Source organism: Siphateles boraxobius, unplaced genomic scaffold (genome assembly GCF_051911475.1).
Source record: "Siphateles boraxobius isolate OS27281-9 unplaced genomic scaffold, OSU_SipBor_1 8, whole genome shotgun sequence".
In the NCBI taxonomy this organism is placed as follows: Eukaryota; Metazoa; Chordata; class Actinopteri; order Cypriniformes; family Leuciscidae; genus Siphateles; species Siphateles boraxobius.
Window position 1 is genome coordinate 9,623,745 of NW_027509208.1, and position 18,214 is coordinate 9,641,958.

General features: G+C 36.5%; 1 protein-coding gene across 2 annotated transcripts; it reads right to left on the reverse strand.

Annotated features, from left to right (window-relative positions):
• Window positions 1–1,250: 1,250 nt before the first annotated feature.
• hook1 (hook microtubule-tethering protein 1) lies at window positions 1,251–15,588 on the reverse strand. 2 transcript variants are annotated; one of them, XM_077221085.1, is made up of 22 exons: window positions 15,425–15,588; window positions 12,871–12,956; window positions 12,188–12,260; window positions 12,040–12,090; window positions 11,595–11,727; window positions 10,668–10,735; window positions 10,503–10,565; window positions 10,306–10,389; window positions 8,613–8,776; window positions 8,240–8,380; window positions 7,941–8,142; window positions 7,246–7,356; window positions 7,025–7,112; window positions 6,596–6,662; window positions 5,876–6,016; window positions 5,548–5,635; window positions 5,229–5,260; window positions 5,036–5,118; window positions 4,721–4,821; window positions 4,368–4,469; window positions 4,160–4,228; window positions 1,251–2,596 (listed from the first exon to the last, which is right to left on the reverse strand). In XM_077221085.1, the coding sequence occupies exons 1-22, from the start codon at window positions 15,464–15,466 to the stop codon at window positions 2,441–2,443; spliced, it is 2,145 nt and encodes a 714-aa protein (XP_077077200.1). In that variant the 5' UTR covers window positions 15,467–15,588; the 3' UTR covers window positions 1,251–2,440. The 2 variants fall into 2 exon arrangements, with proteins under 2 accessions (XP_077077200.1, XP_077077201.1); XM_077221086.1 differs by having other exon boundaries at window positions 12,200–12,260; window positions 15,425–15,579.
• Window positions 15,589–18,214: the final 2,626 nt, after the last annotated feature.

Consider the following 18,214-nt stretch of genomic DNA (forward strand, 5'->3'; position numbering starts at 1 on the left):
TAAGTATGAGCAATAACAATAGTGAGTGCCTTGCCTTTGGCAAGCACCCACTAATAATTAGGAAATATTTTATTAAGGCACCATCTAGGGGTGAGAGTAGGGTTGCCACCTATCCCTGTTTTACCGGGATTGTCCTTCTTTTTAATAACCTGTCCCGGGAAATTTATCCACTCTCCCGGGACACTGAATGTCCCGGTTTTCGAAAAGGCTACGTGAATATATATGTTCAATTTACTATTTTCTCTCCACTTGAAATAGCCTATGTGTTGTGCACAGAGTGGTCGGTGTCTCTTGTGTGTAGAATGTGGTATCATTGGCTCTGGGACGTGTGACGTGACGTAGGCTACGTCATCTAGCGCATCTGTCTTGGCAGCTAGCCAGTTACTACAGGTGGTAATTAGAGAAGCAGTGAAGAAGATTGTACATCCACGTCGTTTGTTAGCGTTAACATGGGTGGCGAGACGGAGGGCCAAGATAAAAAAGGCCAGTAAAAAAGAAAATGAAACATACTTTAATAATGACTGGATGAAAAATGGCAATTACTCCACATGGCTAAAACCAACACCAGTTTATTCATAACGTGTAAATGAAGGCTGCCAGTGCTCTTTTTTCATGCATCAATCACATCACGTCTGGATTATTGCAATGCTTTATTTCTTGGCCTTCCCAAAAAACTTATTGCAAGATTGCAGTACGTCCAAAACTCAGCAGCAAGAGTTCTCACCTCCACCAGGCGTTCTGCTCACATTACTCCGGTGCTTCATGACCTTCACTGGTTACCTGTTTCATCACGTATCCACTTTAAGGTATTGCTTTTAACATATAAGGCATTAAACGGTCTTGCACCCCCATATTTGTCTGATCTACTTTTCACCTACCGTCCTGCACGCTCTCTCAGATCAACTGAACTTGGTTTACTGTCCATCCCTCGTTCTCGATTATCTACAGTAGGTGGAAGGTCATTCAGTGTTAATGCGCCAACATTATGGAATTCACTGCCCCTTTCACTTCGAAATATCTCATCAGTGACTGCTTTCAAGACACAGTTAAAAACATATCTGTTTAACATGTACTTCGCCTAATTGTGATAATATGTGTCCTTTGTGATTGTAAAGTTGTGCGTCAGTGTTAAATGTATTATAAAGGTACCATGTAAAGCGACCTTGAGCTTTGGAAAGGCGCTATATAAATAAAACTTCTTCTTCTTCTTCTTCTTCTTCTTTAACTCCAAATATTACTTTAATACCATATGAGTCCAAACTTTTTATTCAAAATCTCTCACAAACAATGACAGTGCTCATAAAATTGATTCACAAATTTAAGATTTCTTCCTTGGAACACATCATACATAAATATTAGCATTTCAAAATACATATGCATTTTCCCATCACAGGCCAAAAAGCCTAGCTGTCTATAGAATAGTCCTAGAATAGTCTATTAGCAGCTAGTCTATTAGCAGATAGCTCAGTCAAATCAACCTAAGCAGGGGCAGATTTTCACAATACAGCAAAAGCCATTTAACAATGCAACTATGTTTCACAGGTCACGCATGTATTCTTTGATAGTGGCGTACAACACATTCAAAGCCGTCACAGCAGTTTTCTATGGCCTGTTATAATTCTGTGCTGGTGTTCAAATCCTGATAATTGAGGTCTTCACACAGACAGGAAACGTTAAGTGGATAAAAAGGCCCTTCTGCTTGTTAAAAGAGCATGCAAGAGTCCTATCACAGTCAACTGAATATAAAATACTATAACTGGCTGAATAAAGCACCTGGATTTAAGATTTAATCAATTAGAGTGATTATATGTCTTTTTTAATGTAGCTTTGTTGTCTGAGAAAATCATTGTAATAGGAAGAAACAAACTAAGGAATCTGGTGTCCAGCACCAAATAGATCTTCCTCCTGATCTAAGCATTTTGATTAGTTAGGGAAAAATGTGAAGTGTGCATATACTTTCAATGTTTTATATGTTGTACTTGCGCAATTACAAATATATTCCACGGCTGCATAGTGTATCATTGGAAGTCATTCCTAGCAAAAGCATGCATGCTCCTACCATTACAGGACCTGTTGATGCATTGAATGCATTTCTTCCCACACAATCTGAGTGAGCATGACAAAAGATTGACCTGTGACCTTTAGTATCGATGCTGGTTCAGTGACCCTGCTGCAGACTGTTAGGTGTTTGTTTAGTACTGAAAGTGAAAAAGACTGCTACTGTATATCATTGTGTGCTGATTCAGTAACCTTCTTCAGGATTCAACCCCTTATGTACATTATTATACATACATGTGTAACTGTAGAGAGTGAGGGGACATGCTATTGTTCATCATGGCATGCTTGTCCCCTTGTTCAGAAGTGTACTAAGGTCACTTGAGTGTGCACGTGAGAGAAAGGAGGAGAAGAGCAGGAAGCTGGGGAAGTACTGAGGACAAGGTTACTTGGAAGAAGTGGCAGGCACGTTGATGGGCATGGTGTGCCGTGCGTTGGTCACCTGACGTTGCTGAGCCAGGAAGGACTGGCCAGGCTGCAATAGAGAGCTGGATCGCCCACTAAGACGTGACTCGATTGCCATCTTCTGGAAGTTCAAACTCTGTATGTTTTGCACAACAAGACACAACAACAACATCAAAAAAACACTGAACACAAGGCAAATCATTGCTGATTTTTCAAAAAAAAACAATAAAATGCTTAAATGTGTTGTGTGAATGAACAAAATGTCGAAAAGCCGGGTACACACTGTACGATATGTATAGTCCTTTACGATTGTTACTTGTCAGACTTTACAAACATGATCACAGATTAAAGCCATGTCACACTATAAGATCTCAGATGTCAGTAATGTCAGACTGTACGACAGTCAAGACTCTTTAAAAACAGACGCATGCATTTCAGTTTTAAATATCAGGTAATAGAGATATTTTTTCAGTGATTTTCCTAATATATATATATATATATATATATATATATATATATATATATATTAGTGCTGTCAATCAATATTTTTTAAAAAATAATTAATGCACATTTTTCTGTAATTAATCGCGATTAATCGCACATAGCATTAAAGTTTTTAATATATTTTTATGTTGTTATACTTTCACATCTAATCTCCAAAATAATGTAGAAACAACATAAAGACAGTATATTTTAAATATTTGTTTAATTTACTAAGCACTATGAATGAAGGCCATTATCACTGTCTCTGTTATATGGATTTTTTTCTCACTATTAGAAATGAATTGGGCTATAGCCACTCAACATTACAGTATAATTGAAAGCTATCAACTTTAACATTTAATAGGCTTAAAAATATATAACAAAATTTAATTTAAGTGACCTTAAAACAATCTTCACATAAACCCATTGTAATAATAATAAATGTCACATTTAGATGTGCCTTTAATATATCAGGGTTCAACACTAAGGTTTTTTTCCCCAGGGGGGATGGTTCAGAGTTTTACCTTCCCTGCTAAAATGCACAAAAAAGTTATTGTTTTTGACTCATGTAACACCGCTTTAAGATTTTCAGGTAGGTCTAACGGGTAGGATTCATACAGAAATGTAATAAAGTTATTGAACACTTCAGTCTTCACTGCAGAAATTATAAATGAAATATAGATTAATTATTATTAAAGCACAGTGAGTGATTTTGATTGATAAATCTTTGATTAACATTAATCACATACAGCAGGTTTATTAGGCTCCTGTCACTTTAAAACCTGTTGCACATGACACGGATCTGACACATCCTATTTTCTCACAACTCTTTATGTTCATTTAACACTCTTTAACTCATTTAAGACTGTGCTTACGAGGATACTTGACAAAACTGGAATTTTGGCATAATTTTGTGTGTTTTTGTCCGTTCAAGCGTGAAAGAGAACTCAATGCTGCTTTCTGTGCGCCAGTAAGGATTTGATTTTCTTTCGCATCTTATGGCACTTGAATGGTTTTATATCACTTGAATGAATGATAGCATGATCATATACTGTAGCACAGCCAAAGGATGTCAGAAAAAAACAACAATGCAGCATTAATTGCGTTAAATGTTTTTAACAGGTTAAACTGGGGAAAAATAATAATAATAAAAAATCGCATATTTAATTGAAATAAATAGCTTACAGCATTGCTAGTTAGTACATTATAAACATACCTTATTATACCAAGCTGTTACAACTAACTTCTCCTCATATTCCCTCAGTTTGGCCTGTTCACACTCCCGCTGAGTAAATATTGCACAAAAACAAACATGAGTAAAGGAACAACAAACTGGAAAGAATGACATTGCGAGGGATAAACTAAATCTGAAATTGCTAGACATGAATAACAAAGCATTTTGTAAGAAGAGATGGCTGCTCTACCTCCAGAGCATTCATCCTCTTGTCTTTCTCAGAGAGCTGCGCTTTCAGTAACTGGATCTCAGCTGAGGCTGGGTTTAGCTTGGGATCCAGAGCTCGAATCACCTTAAAAAAAAAGCACAATATGATGTATTTAACCACTGGAAAATGTAAAACCACTCTTTTTTTTTTTTTTAAAATCAAAAAAGCTGAAAATGAGGCAAGAAAACATACTATATTGTCTGATTAAAATTGTAGTTAATTAATATGCGAAAACAATGACAGTATGTCAAATACATTTTGTAACATGCAAGAGCACAAGTCATTCAGTAGCAAAATAGGCTACGTATTTGAGAGCTGAAGTAAAATGTAACTACATCACGCGCTTTCTCCAGGTACATCTTGTATCGATCCTCCATCGCCCTCATGTCCTCGTCTTTCTTCTTCAGCGCAGCTGCCAGCTCGTCCATTTTCACACCTGAAAGTCACATTTATCTCTATAACTGAGAGGTATTTTAAAGTTGAAAAGATTTTCTGTCTGACTCAAAGAGGATCATAACATCACTCTGGACATCAAAGTTTATCACTCTGGACATAGGTTTAGGTGAGTGAGTGTGACTCATTCTTGTCTATGAAGTCATGAAGGGCAATTTGGTGTAAAATATAGGGTCAGATCAAAATTTAGAACTAACTGGTTTGAGTAGCGTCTGGCTGAAGGTCCTCCAACAACTCTTTCTTCTTCATGATTTCATCTTGCGCCTCATTCAGTTGCACCCTGGTAAAAAAAAAAAAAAAAAAAAAAAAAAACCATTAGGACCATCAGCTTCAGAAGGTGCATAAGATGCTCAAATCAAATAAAAAATCTGATCAAATGTCTAAACTTACATATGAGCATCCAGCTTCCTCTTCAGATGAGACTGTTTTAAAAGGAAGCAAGCAATGTGACTTTTAAATGATGTCACTACCACTAGAAATGTCAAAGCATACTCTACATAAAACAAATGAAAGACCAGGACTGTGAGTGCATTTCCCAAAAGCATCGTAAGCCTAAGTAGAATGAAAAACCAATGGTCTCTACGATCAACTTAGCTCTCTATGCTTTTGAGAAACAGCCCAGATCATTTAGCAAAGCGCATGTTTATGTAACACTGACCAAAAATGTGCCAAAACAGCACCATCAAGAGGCCTAAACACACACACTTACATCGTCAGGTTTGGCTCCCTGTGTCTGCAAGGCCTTCTGCAGATCCTCAACCTGCTGCTGCAGCTCGCTGATTCTTTCACTGTCTAACCTTAATACACATAAAACAATACAGACGGCTTTTACAGATTGACTGAAACTGACCAAATGAAAATATACCCATGAAATCAATAGTCAAATCTATAAAATCAATTAAGCTTGCCATTTAAAACTAAGGCACAGTGGCACTCGTTTTTAGCACAACGTGTCAAATTAAAAATGGTACAACTTTTAAAAATGCGTTATGAATGTACAGTATAGTTTCTATATGATATATTATGTCAATCTGTACCGTTTCTCAGTGTCCAGTTGGCTCCGTCCACGCCGGGCCTCCTCCAGCTGCTCCTGCAGTTCAGTTATGCGCTCGTTCTCAGACTCCTCCTTCTGCAGCCGCAACATCTTGTTCTCATGCTGCAGACGGATGAACTTCTCCCTGGAGAAGCAGATACAGTACACACATTAACATATACAAAATATTTAGGTGTCCTACATTTTTAATCCATAAAAGATGTATGTGAATCACAAAGACATTACAAAGACAAGTGCCATTCTAGTCTTCCTAATGACCTTGTTTCCAGTGTGATTTTATAAACAGTAGTAATAACAAGCCATTTAAAATTATTTCTCTTCACTCTTTATTCGATTTTTGCACAAAATTAAGTTAAAATTAACAAAATTGCTGCTTTGAAACGAAATGTATTGTGAAAAGCTCTATTCAAATAAATGTGAATTGAATTATGCTCTTTTGAACTTTCTAGTCATCAAAAAATCCTTAAAAACAATGCACAATGGCTTCCAGAAAAATAGCAGCACAACTGTTTTACACAAATGTTTCTTAAAAGCACCAAATCAGCATATTAGAATGATTTCTGAAGGATCATGTGACACTGAAGACGGGAGTAATGCTGCTGAAAATTCAGCTTTGCCATCACAGGAAAAAAAAAATCATTTTAAAATATATTTAAATAGGAAATTGTTATGTGCAATGATTTACCTCATACATGCATCATACCTGTACTCAATGGGCAACATCTCAGCTGCTAGGTTATCATGGCTTGGACTTCCTGTTTGATACTTTGCTGTGAAGTGTGAAATAAGAACAAGTTCTCATACCATCTGCAAAATTTAATTTTCAGTTTGTGTTTACTGAGCTGTGAAATGACCCAGACAGATCACTGAAATAGCTGGGTTCAAGGCTGCACTGTGGTCAGAATATAAATGTAACAGGTTGTACTGCCTCTGAACTAGCTGATTTGGTTAAATTTAAATTGCCTATGCCAAACAAATCCTTCTTTGAAAGAGTGGAATAACTTTTATCGCACTCGGCAGAGCCAGTCTGTACCAATTCATGTCTGTGAGCGACCGTCTTCATTCAAATGGAATCATTTCCTAGAGGGACACTGCAACACTTGCAGGTGTGGTATCTGCAATCATACTGTACCTGCTAGTAATAGCTGGTCCTGTTGGGCCTGTGTGCATCGCAGTTCTTCATTGGTCTCTCTGAGAGTGTCCCGCTCAATGCTGATCCTCTGATGAAACAAATATCACAGAGTTTTTATGTCTGGTGCCGCTAGTGGCACAGAAATGACACGCATTGGCATTAAATCATCTAATGTACAGTGTTAGTTGTCTGAGTATTTGCATGTTAGCGTGTCTGTCTACCTCTTTCTCCTTCAGTACAGCATCATATTTCTCCTGAAATTTCTTCATCTCAAAGGCCAGGTTATCAGCCCTACGGGACTCATCAGACAGTTTCTTGTGGAGCTCCTGACCCTGAAGTTACAGAAACAATGTAATGTTGATATATTACTTACAAGTCTGAAGTTGTGTGTGAACCTCAATGCATATTCTTTAAAATACTCCAACATGATTGTGGTCACCATTTCTACACTAATGTTCAAAAGTTCAAAAGGGTCAGTAAGATTTTTTATGAGATGAATGTTTTTGAAAGTCTCTTACATTCACCAAGACTAACTTAAAAAATACAGGACAAACAGTTATATTGTGAAATATTATTACAAATTAAAATAATTGTTTTCGAATTTAACATATTGAAATGTAATTGATGCAAAGCTGAATTTCCAGCATCATTAATCCAGTCTTCGGTGTCACATGATCCTTAAGAAATCATGCTAATATGCTGATTTGATGCTCAAGAAACATTTCTTATCATCCCAAATGTTGAAAACTGTTGTGCTGCTGGTCAGTTTAATCCGTCCTTGCAGATTAAAATTTCTAATTTATAAAAAAATAAAAAATAAAAAAAAACTTCTGTACAGTAGGGTATATCCTGACAACTATTTAATGGCTGAGTAAAACAAAACAATCAAATAAAACTGGTAACGTTTGAACGGTACCTGTCTCTTGTAAGTCTCTAACTGAGCTCTAGCAGCATTGGCCTTGCGCAGCTCCTCTTCCAGGCTGACTGTGTTGTGCATGTAGGTCATATTCTTCTCCTCCAGAACTTTCACTTGCCGTCTGAGGTCACTTAGATCTTCTAACTTCTTCCTGTACGTCTCAACGGAGGCCTCTAGCTTCACTGCCCGGTCAGAGCAGCTCCTAAACAAACACAAATGAATCATAAAGACTTCCCAAAACAGCCAAACAGAATACTGGCAAAGACTACATATGGAAACACGTATGACCCAGCACATACCTTAATATGTCTAATTCATCTTTAAGCGATCGTGACTCCTCAGCCAAGCTGGTCAGTTCATCATTACGATGCTGAAGCTCCACTAGTTGTTTCTCCAGTTCTTCACAGTGGATGCGGTAATCATCTTTAGCTGCCTCCAGTCTGGATATTACACACATACACACACACTCATTTATTATTCACACTGCAAGGTATTTCAAACGGAGACATTCTACCCACGCTTGGTTCATTATTTCAATGTTTGTCTACTTATGCAACAACGACTATATTCAGAACAACAGCAGGTTAATATCAAGTATGTTTTTCAGACAATATTTGGCCAGTTAGTTTGGATTTGTGAGAGTGTGAGATGTGTAGTTAGATGAAGCTGTACCTGAAGGTCTCCTCCTGAAGCTGCTCAAACTGTATTTGTAGCTGGCTGTGCTTCCTCCCTGATGGAGTGCTGGGGTCATCAAAAGTATCAAGCTGATTGGCTCGATCAGTCAAGAGGTCGTTTTCAGCCAGGAGGCTGTTCCTTTCCTCCTGCAGCATTGTCACCTGATCAAAGGGCAAAAAGGTCAAATACCAGGGCTTTCTTGGAAACGTGATGTTTATTATGTCATGGCATGAATTACATACATGGCATATTTGAATGTAGGATTGCATTTAGAGTTGTACATTATGATGTACACTACTGATCAAAAGTTTGGGGTCGGTAAAATCTTTTAATGATTTTGAAAGAAAAACATCTCTTATGCTCATCAAGGCTGCATTTATTTGACCAATACATATAATACAGTACAAACAGTAATAACTTTATATAATTAATATTATTTTTTATATAATTTATTATAGTGTGCATTATAACGATTACATTTATTAACTAGGTTTGCATTTTTAAAACCCTGTGCTGTCAAACTATTTTACATAAAATTCAAATTGATGCAGTTTCAAACTGAATTTGCAAAATAATTAATTCAGCAAATAAAACAAATCCACTGTTAATGTTAGGCATGTTAAATGGCTTTTACTCTTCTTGTTTTAGAGTTTCCCAAGTATAAAAACCACAGCAAACTGATAACCCAGTAATTTTAGCATTGAACCCATGAGCTCTTTTAGACAGAAAGACAGACAGACAGACAGACAGACAGACAGACACAGACACAGACAGACACACACACACACACACACACACACACACACACACACACACACACACACACACACACACACACACACACACACACACACACACACACACACACACACACACACACACACACACACACACACACACACACGTTTGCCAGTGGTTAGATTGGTTAGTTTTAGTTAGGCTAGGTTGCCATGCATTTGTTTAGACTTACCTCTCATTGGTCATGGATACTTTTAACTCAATCTGTCAAGAATCAGCAACACATGAATTTCTAACCCATTTATGGGTGCAGGAAAGTTAACATGGCAGTACAAATCCTGTAATAATATATTCCTTTAAGTGTATATATATATTTATTTTTACCACAAATTCCAAAAAGGAAATACATACCTAAACATTTAATGAAAATGCTGTACATTGCCGATTATTTCACCTCTTTGTAAAAGCTAAAAACACATCAGCCTCTGAAGAGACAAACCAAAAATACTTGCACTCAAAGGCTAAATCAGTTCATCCGTGAAGATGAACAAACAGAACAGCAGCAATGCTGTTCACTGAGCTAACACTTACAGTCTGCAAGCACAGACGCAAAAACATATGCTGTCAATGCCTTGCAAATTGCAATGTATGCAGCTTGTAAATATTTGTGTACCTCTGTACATTCATATCTAAAACAAGGATTTTTTTTTCTAAAACCAACCATTTTTGTCACAATCAAAATACTTGTAGAGCTGCTTGATAGCAAAATTCATTAAATCAACTAAACTGAGCTGAATATTGGGGATGTCATTTTAAAGATCCTCTTTTATGCAATATTTATTGTATAAAACACTATGTAAATAAATGTGACTTGACTTAACATCCCTAATATTATTGTTTCTTCGTAGATGCAAATGCTTTGGCAATAGTTTTAGTGAAACTAGTATCTCACCTGCATGTCGAGCTCCTGACAGCGCTGTGCCAACTCTTCTTTCTCTGCTATGACCTCAGTCAGATCCTCCAAGGCTTTCTTTAACTACCAAAAAAACATCATTCAACAATATAACAAGGTACTGTATTTAATAACAATATCAATATCAACACAGTTCTCGGATGGTATGATATTGTTATATTGTTTGTATTTGTTACCTGGTGTTCAACATCTCCAAGAGGTTCTGTTCCTAACTGAGACATATTCTCCTTGCTCATTAGCTGTAATAAAAAAAAAAAATTGGTCAGAATTCCTTTTCATTCTTTATTAGGGTGAATTTATGGCCACATAAAAATATCTGAATAAAATGAATGGCCTCTCACATCTTGAATGGCAGTCATCACCACATGCTGTACAGATTCCTCCAAGGTCATGATTATCTGGATATACTCTGGACAAACAACAACAATTTTTAACAATTAAAAATTAAGAAATACAGATATATCACAAGACAAATAGCAGCATATGGAGATACAAATACAATACAAATTTGAAACAGAATGAGGGAGAGTAAATAATGACAAAATTTTTTATTCACCATGAAATCAAACTTGACAGTTCTTGTTTAAGGATTATTGCAGTATTTATTAAAAATGAATTATGTGCACATCACTATTTTGATTTTTTTTTTATTCATATGCCCTCCATATGATTAGATAAGATTTATTCAATCTTTAATAAAAAAAAAACTCCCTTCCCTCCATCTGATCACAGCAATAGTAAACAACTACATTTGTACTACCCACCCTACATTTCTTCTTGTTTGAGAAACCATTTCACTCAGATATATACGTCACAATAGGGAAGATTATCGTAACTTCCGTTTCAGATCGACCATGTCTGCGTTAAAGTCCACTTTTTTAAGCCCTTCCCTCACTAACTTCACTCCATCTCATTAGCTTGGATGTGCGTCATTACTTCTGTTGCACAAGTGCCAAATTGCCAACCCTTGCAATGGGTTTAAATGGAACACTATAAGCCCTTGGATCACTTGTGGGTAAATTAATTGCGAGCACTGCAAGTTGCTGTTGTGACGTCACAATACTGTTGAAGTGTTCATATGAGTAAACTCGCTCTCTCAGTCAAAACTGATGGTTCAAGGGTCTGTCTTAATGAACTTCCCACATCCACTTGACGAACACACTTCAAAATGGCAATGGGGATTCTCCCCAGGGGAAGTTTTTGATTGCATGTCAAAAAGTGGAGTTAAACAGTCCTGAAGGTTTTCGGTGAACTATCCCTTTTACTACCTTGTTTCCTGTCACATTTGACTGCACACCCTAGGATGAGCTGTAGGAGGCGTCCCAGCTCTACTTGATCAGATTGCTCTATCACACGCACCAGGTCAGGCAGAGGAAAATCTGTGATCTGCTGAGCTAAAACCTGAACACAAAGGGACATTAAATCATACAGAGTTACACATACAAGCATAGATTCTTTATTAGAATGAATCTAATTATATGGTCATTGTGCTTTTGCTAAAATTGAAAAAAACGGCAGGCATTAAAATATCTGTAGGTCATATAGAACGTGCTATAATTAAACCACCCAACAATTACACACATTCATGTGACTGTCGGCATGTGTAAATCGTTAGATTAAAGGTTAATTCCTTGTTGTCATTTCAAAGTCTGACTAATGCCATGTTACAGCAGAAACAAGCATTTTAATGAACCAAACCTCTGTGTCATTTACCTCGTTATAATAATCAACAATCATCTGCAGGACCTTTTTGAGGTTGTTCAGCTGTAAAAACAAAGTGAAAAAGACTTTAACACTTTATACTTGACATTTTCTCAAAATTAGATTTAAGCACCAATGTCTGAAAGGAAAATGAATGTACCTTGAGTCTTACATTATCTCCAACATCCTCTTTAATGCGAGACAGCCAGCTCTCACTGAACCATGAAGGATCTCTGTAATTGAAACATATTGATCAGTGCAGTTCAATCTTATCGATTTCAGACACTTTCAGATGCTTTCATTCAGATCAGTCGGTAAAATCAAATAAAATATGTTTTGTTCCCATGCCATCCTGCTTTAATGCAATCAGAATTAAATGATACTCTTAGACTCTCTAAGAACAATATACTAAATTTCACTATAGCCTACTTGACTCAATGTTTATTCAACAAATAATATATACATCAAAACCCAGGTATGACTATGAGGACTACCGACAACCCAATACAAGTCATAAAATATTCAAACACTGACAAGCTGAGATATAAATCAGTAATGCTGACCTGGAAAGAACTAATAAGATTTAGTAGAGCAGGAAGGGAAAAGGAAGGGGGGAGGCAACTGAAAAGTGTAAAACACAGTCAAGTATGAATTAAATGAATGAGTCAAGGAAACACTGCAGCTCAAATGGAAGCACATGGCGCTAGCAACGTCAAAGTCATGGCCTCAATTACCAAGGAACACTCGTACCAATCAAATACACAGAATGAAAGCAATAGAAGTTGCTTTGGACAAAAGCATCCGCCAATGAATAGATGTCAAATAAAATGTAAACACACTCACATCTGATGCAGAGCCTGAGACATGGCTGACCCTGAGGTCAGATCGTCCACGGTCTTACAGGGGGCTGCAGTTTTGAAGGTCTGCAGCTGAGGCCACACATACAAAGAAAAGAAACATGGGTATAGAGTACTAGAATAAACAATGATATAAACTACAGGGTAGTATTACTACAGGGGTTTCCAAACTTTTTTGTCAGCTGAACCCTTTTTATATAAAATATAATTTACTTGATGTACCCCCTGAGATTTTATGTTAATATTTCAATAATTTAAGGACACATTAATGATATGCATAATAATAATTAAGATTTAATTATAACTATTATTATAGATTTCAGTTTTAAATAATTGTGCAGCCCCATTAATTTATTTTTGATGGTAACACTTTACTTTAAGGGTTTGTTTGTTAACATTAGTTAACTACATTAGTTAACATGAACTAATAATAAACAATACTTCTACAGCATTTGTTAACATTAGTTAATGTTAAATTCTACATTTACTAATACATTATTAAAATCAAAATTGTAACTGTTCACATTTTCTATGCACTGTGAACTAACATGAACAAACAGTGAACAATCATATTTGTAATAACTAACATTAACAAAGGTTAATAAACGCCACATATAGAACTCCCACTAGAATAATACAATGGTGTAAACATTAACAAAATGCTCCATCATGTTATTAATGTTTATATTTGGGTCAATGACATATGCATATTTTTGTGTCCAAGTTCATTATTTCCTTTTACAATGATTTGATAAATTAATGACATACACATACAGTAGGCTCTATCACATTATTCAATAAAACCTATTTAGTTTGAATTGCTTTTTAGTACATTTAAATAAAACATATTATTCTATGTTTTGTTATCTTAAACCACCAACATTTAATTTCATGTCTTAAAGGAGCATTCAGCAACCCTAGCTATTTCTTCGCTGATTTTCACTTTTGTTGTCGCATGTTTTGTCAATGAGCTCCCCTACAGCTGTGAGGCGTATATTTCACAACAATGTCGTAAAAAAAACTCACTTGCGGCACCCTTCTCCCCCTTTCTACCGCTGCTCATGTGCATTTGTTATTATCGGATCCGGCCAACTTTATCGTGTGGAGTATGTCTACCGAGGTGGGTAATACATCATACACATTGAGGGCGGCGTGTGTGTTTATGTCGAATTGCCATAAAGCAGTTTGTGTTTCTCGCTCGTTCTCACGAGACTTCCAATTTCCAACTTACTGGGACGTTAATCCTCATGTTGCAAGGTTGGTTTTCCGCCTAGGAACGTTGGGGGGAGCGGGGAAAGTCACCATTCTCACCAGAACAGGATATTTAACCACCCAAATGATTTCGAAACGGTTTTATTAAGCTGAAATAGTTGCCGAATGCCCCTTTAAATGTCAGGGTTGCACCACTGCAAACATTGCTCTTTTATTATAAATTAACAAGGTAATAAAGGTATACATAATAATAATGCATCATCCAGAGGACCCCAACTGATCCTTGTGGCAGAGTGAAAAGGTTTGTAGATCTCTTTCAAATACTGGTAAAAACAATTTCAATTTGCCACCCTTTCCATGTCAGGTGGTAGGTTACAACTACAGTATAGAACTATTTGGTTGTAACGCAAGGTCCAAAAAAAAAATATTTTAAACACGTTATTTAACAACTGAAACTTATTTAAACACATACCTGACTCAAATATATAATTATTTTTAAAAAGATTTTTGAACAAAAACATAATTTGGGCAAATTTGGGTGTTCAGTTCTGACTAAAGCATTAGAGATCTCTGTATAAATGTCATACTGAGTTACTAGTAAGCAAATATTGCATTTAAAATGTGCTATACATTCAGGTAACCATTATAGGCATGCCTTTCATTGCAGCAGAATGAATGAAAATACAGAGACACCACAGGTTTAGAGATTATGATCTAGGAAAGATAGTGGTCTTTTGAACCTTACAAGTCTTTTTGAGAACTATTCAGAGAGACCCTGGTGCAGACGTAATGGAAACACAGCCATGGATCAGAGCCAAATAGAGAATAGCAAGCACGCGCCGTACGCGATCACAAGCCGCAGTCAGCAGTCAGCGACATCATATTAAACTGAGACTGGGAATATCTTATTGCATAAGAGACATTCCACAAATACTCTAGCTAGCCAGATTAGACACCTAAATCGGATGAGAAAGGAGTTGGCTGTGCTGTGACTGTTTGTGTTGTTTACATGTTTAACCGCATTCTGAGTCTAGTTTGTCGTTTTGATTATTAGCCTATTTTATATATTGTCGCGTGCTGGACGGGTGCCGCGTGGGAAATGAGCGCATCTGTAAATGTTGTAATGATGCACCGCCGACCACATCATTTGCTTTACATGAAGTGGACATGGAAATGTCTTATTTCCGGTATTTTTGGACCATGGATCCAGAAAGAAACGACTACCTGCGTCAGGAAACTTAACGCTATCGTCATGGCTCTGATCGCAGATACATAAACGATTCCTGGTTCTGGTGATCGTTAAGCTAAACTAAAAGACAGGATCTTACCCAAACAATCAGGCTCTCGCACAGCGTTTTATTTAAATCCATCTCTCGTCTGTGCTATCGGGCAAATATTTCCGTCCACCTGTCAACAATGCGCTTCCCTTTCTCACCTGCGAGCGTATTTGCCTAGCGCTCACCAGCGCTACGTTCACGTCAATTGCGTCTACGCACAAAAGAATACGTAAAGGCTTCCTGAATGCACGCCGCTGATACAGCGCGTGATGCGTTGATAAGGATTGGGGATTGATGGGATCAAGAGCGCAACAGCAAGAAATAAAACACCAATGGTGTGTTGAGTTCAGGACACCGTGCAGCCAATCTAAATCGAGATCTGAGAAGATCGGCAGAGCAGTGAACATGGCTTGTTTGGTGTAATAATTTGGTTTTTCCACACTCCAGAAAAAAACATAAGAGTACGAAATGTGAAATAGTCTACAGTGCGTTATACAATTAAAATTCATCAACAAAAACTTAAAATGAACCAGATTCACCTAAATAAACACTTTAAAACATGTTTTGCCTAATGTTTATTTATCAGCCTAGGATATTTTGTAAGATTTAAATTTCTCTCACATTATAGTAATATACTGTAGGATAATAAACCATTTTGGACCAGCAACAAACCAGCTGAGAAAACATGTTGAGGTAGTCAAATATGAAATAATTTGTATTCCATGTAGAATGTCCAGATTTCACTGTCATCTCAGACCAGCTAGAAATTTGTTCCAAAACAAATTCATCAGTTTAACCTGGATTTATGGGTTTAAATATTTATTATACCATTAAAGTAAATATCATAATTTTTCCAATGTGTATTTTATTTGACTTATTTTACACTTAGCAATGCATATAGGGACATTCATGCATTTATTCAATTTCACACAGATTCACTTATCAATACTTCATGATCCCAAGCTGCGCTGGCAGATTACAAAGACAGTAGGCCTATGTAGTCCTTATTTTATTTCAGAGGCACTTATACAAAGCAAATACACTTCTAAAAAGATATATCTTCAGTCTAAATCATCAAATGAGCCTCACTGGCTCCGGGTTAAAACAAAATGATTGTATAATAAAAATAGTCAAATTGAGTTGAAATAAGGAAGAATGCTAAGTTTACTGATTTAGATTTGTGTTTTCTGTTGCTAAACATTAAACATTAATATCTCTTAAAGGTTTTATTAGCTTTTTGTAATAAAAACACAAGATAAGATTGTGATGTGAAGTCACGTGCATTTACCTTGGGATGATGAGCACATGTGGGAATACTAAGTTTATATATAAAATAAGAGACACATGTGGTGGCAAACAAAATTCTATCACTGAATAAGATACAAACATTTCCAGTTGTCATTGATGAGGTTTATTTTCTTGCAAGAAAAGGTCAGCAATCATACAGTCACACAGATTGGCTGCAGAGTGTGACAGTGAAGGGAGGGCATACTTCCTCCTTAGTTTTGACTGCTTGAAGGTTATCTTTATAGGCCAATGATGGTATTTCAACCATACGTGGAACATTCTTAGACTTGTTCATTATATTTGATCCTTGAGTGGAGACCCTCCTGTCACGAACCAACACTCTTTACCAAATCCAATACAATTCCATATTAGAATAAGATTTGTGTGTGCTCTTTTACTATCACACATTTCTTTTCATCCAGCCATGTATACAGAGGTCATACACATACATTCATAAGGTTTTAGTTACAGTTAATTGTTCCATCAACGTAGCAGAGATTCATAGGACTTTACATGCAATCCTCGTGCATTTTATTACCTTAATCTAATTTATTGAAATTTATTGAAATTTATTGGAAATATTTGTGGTACAGGATAATACCTGGTATATAATATCTGGTATAATATCTGGTACAGCTAATTGCCTTCATGTTTCTCAGATTCTATTAATATGTGAAAATGCAAACATATAGAACATATTAAATTTATTCCACACATTAGTGCCTTTATTGCAAATCCATAGATAAATTGCATTCTATTAATTTTTTTCATGACGCTTTCCTTTATTCCATTTATAATTTCACCACAAAGCCACATCATTTAATCACATTACAGCATATACTTGAGCTCAAGAAATAAGCCAAAAATTCATTTTCTGTTGGAACTGCTCACCAGGATATGGGACAGCCTGGTGGAAGCAATCCTTGACTGACATGACACTGGACTTTAAACCATGACAGCCTTCAGATTCTTATTTAGGCCAGGGGCCTTTAACCTGCCCCTGCTATTTTCAGCCACTGTGACCATGCAGTTTAGGCTAAAATGGGAAAGATAAATATTAGCTTGAGACAATTTTAGTAAGAAGGGGCAAATGCACTAATATCGTATGAAGCCAATGTGGGTAACTGAGTCAATAAAGAATTTTTAGATATTTATTTAATAAAAACACACACATAATATGCTCCAGCTACACTGTACACAGGTATACATTGGACGGTCAATGTATTTCATATAATGAGCCTATCGGGTATAGTATTAAACTAGGGTTAGCTTTATTTTTTTTTTTTATTTTAACTGCTGGATTGCCCCAGTTACTGGCATCCAATCCCATTGAAATGCCTTTCTTTGGTCATTCATATGGGACAGTGTATTATATTGTGTAAACTTACGGTAAACCATTGACAGGTTAACCAGACGAATAACCTTCTTAAAGTAGGAAGAGATTTACAACCTGTCTTTGAACCTGTGATAGTGGTCACATGACAAAAATAAAACACTTGAGACCGAGGAACGGCCATGGCTTTGATCAACACAAATATTGCCAATTAGTACACT

What these genes read in the sequence shown, in the direction of transcription:
- hook1 (XM_077221085.1), bottom strand. Translation starts at nt 15,466, where the DNA reads ATGGATTTAAATAAAACGCTGTGCGAGAGCCTGATTGTTTGG. An exon ending in GAGATAATGTAAGACTCAAG is followed by an intron (nt 12,091 to 12,187) that starts GTACATTCATTT and finishes TTGTTTTTACAG; the next exon opens with CTGAACAACCTCAAAAAGGT. An exon ending in AGGAAGCTGGATGCTCATAT is followed by an intron (nt 5,119 to 5,228) that starts GTAAGTTTAGAC and finishes TTTTTTTACCAG; the next exon opens with GGTGCAACTGAATGAGGCGC.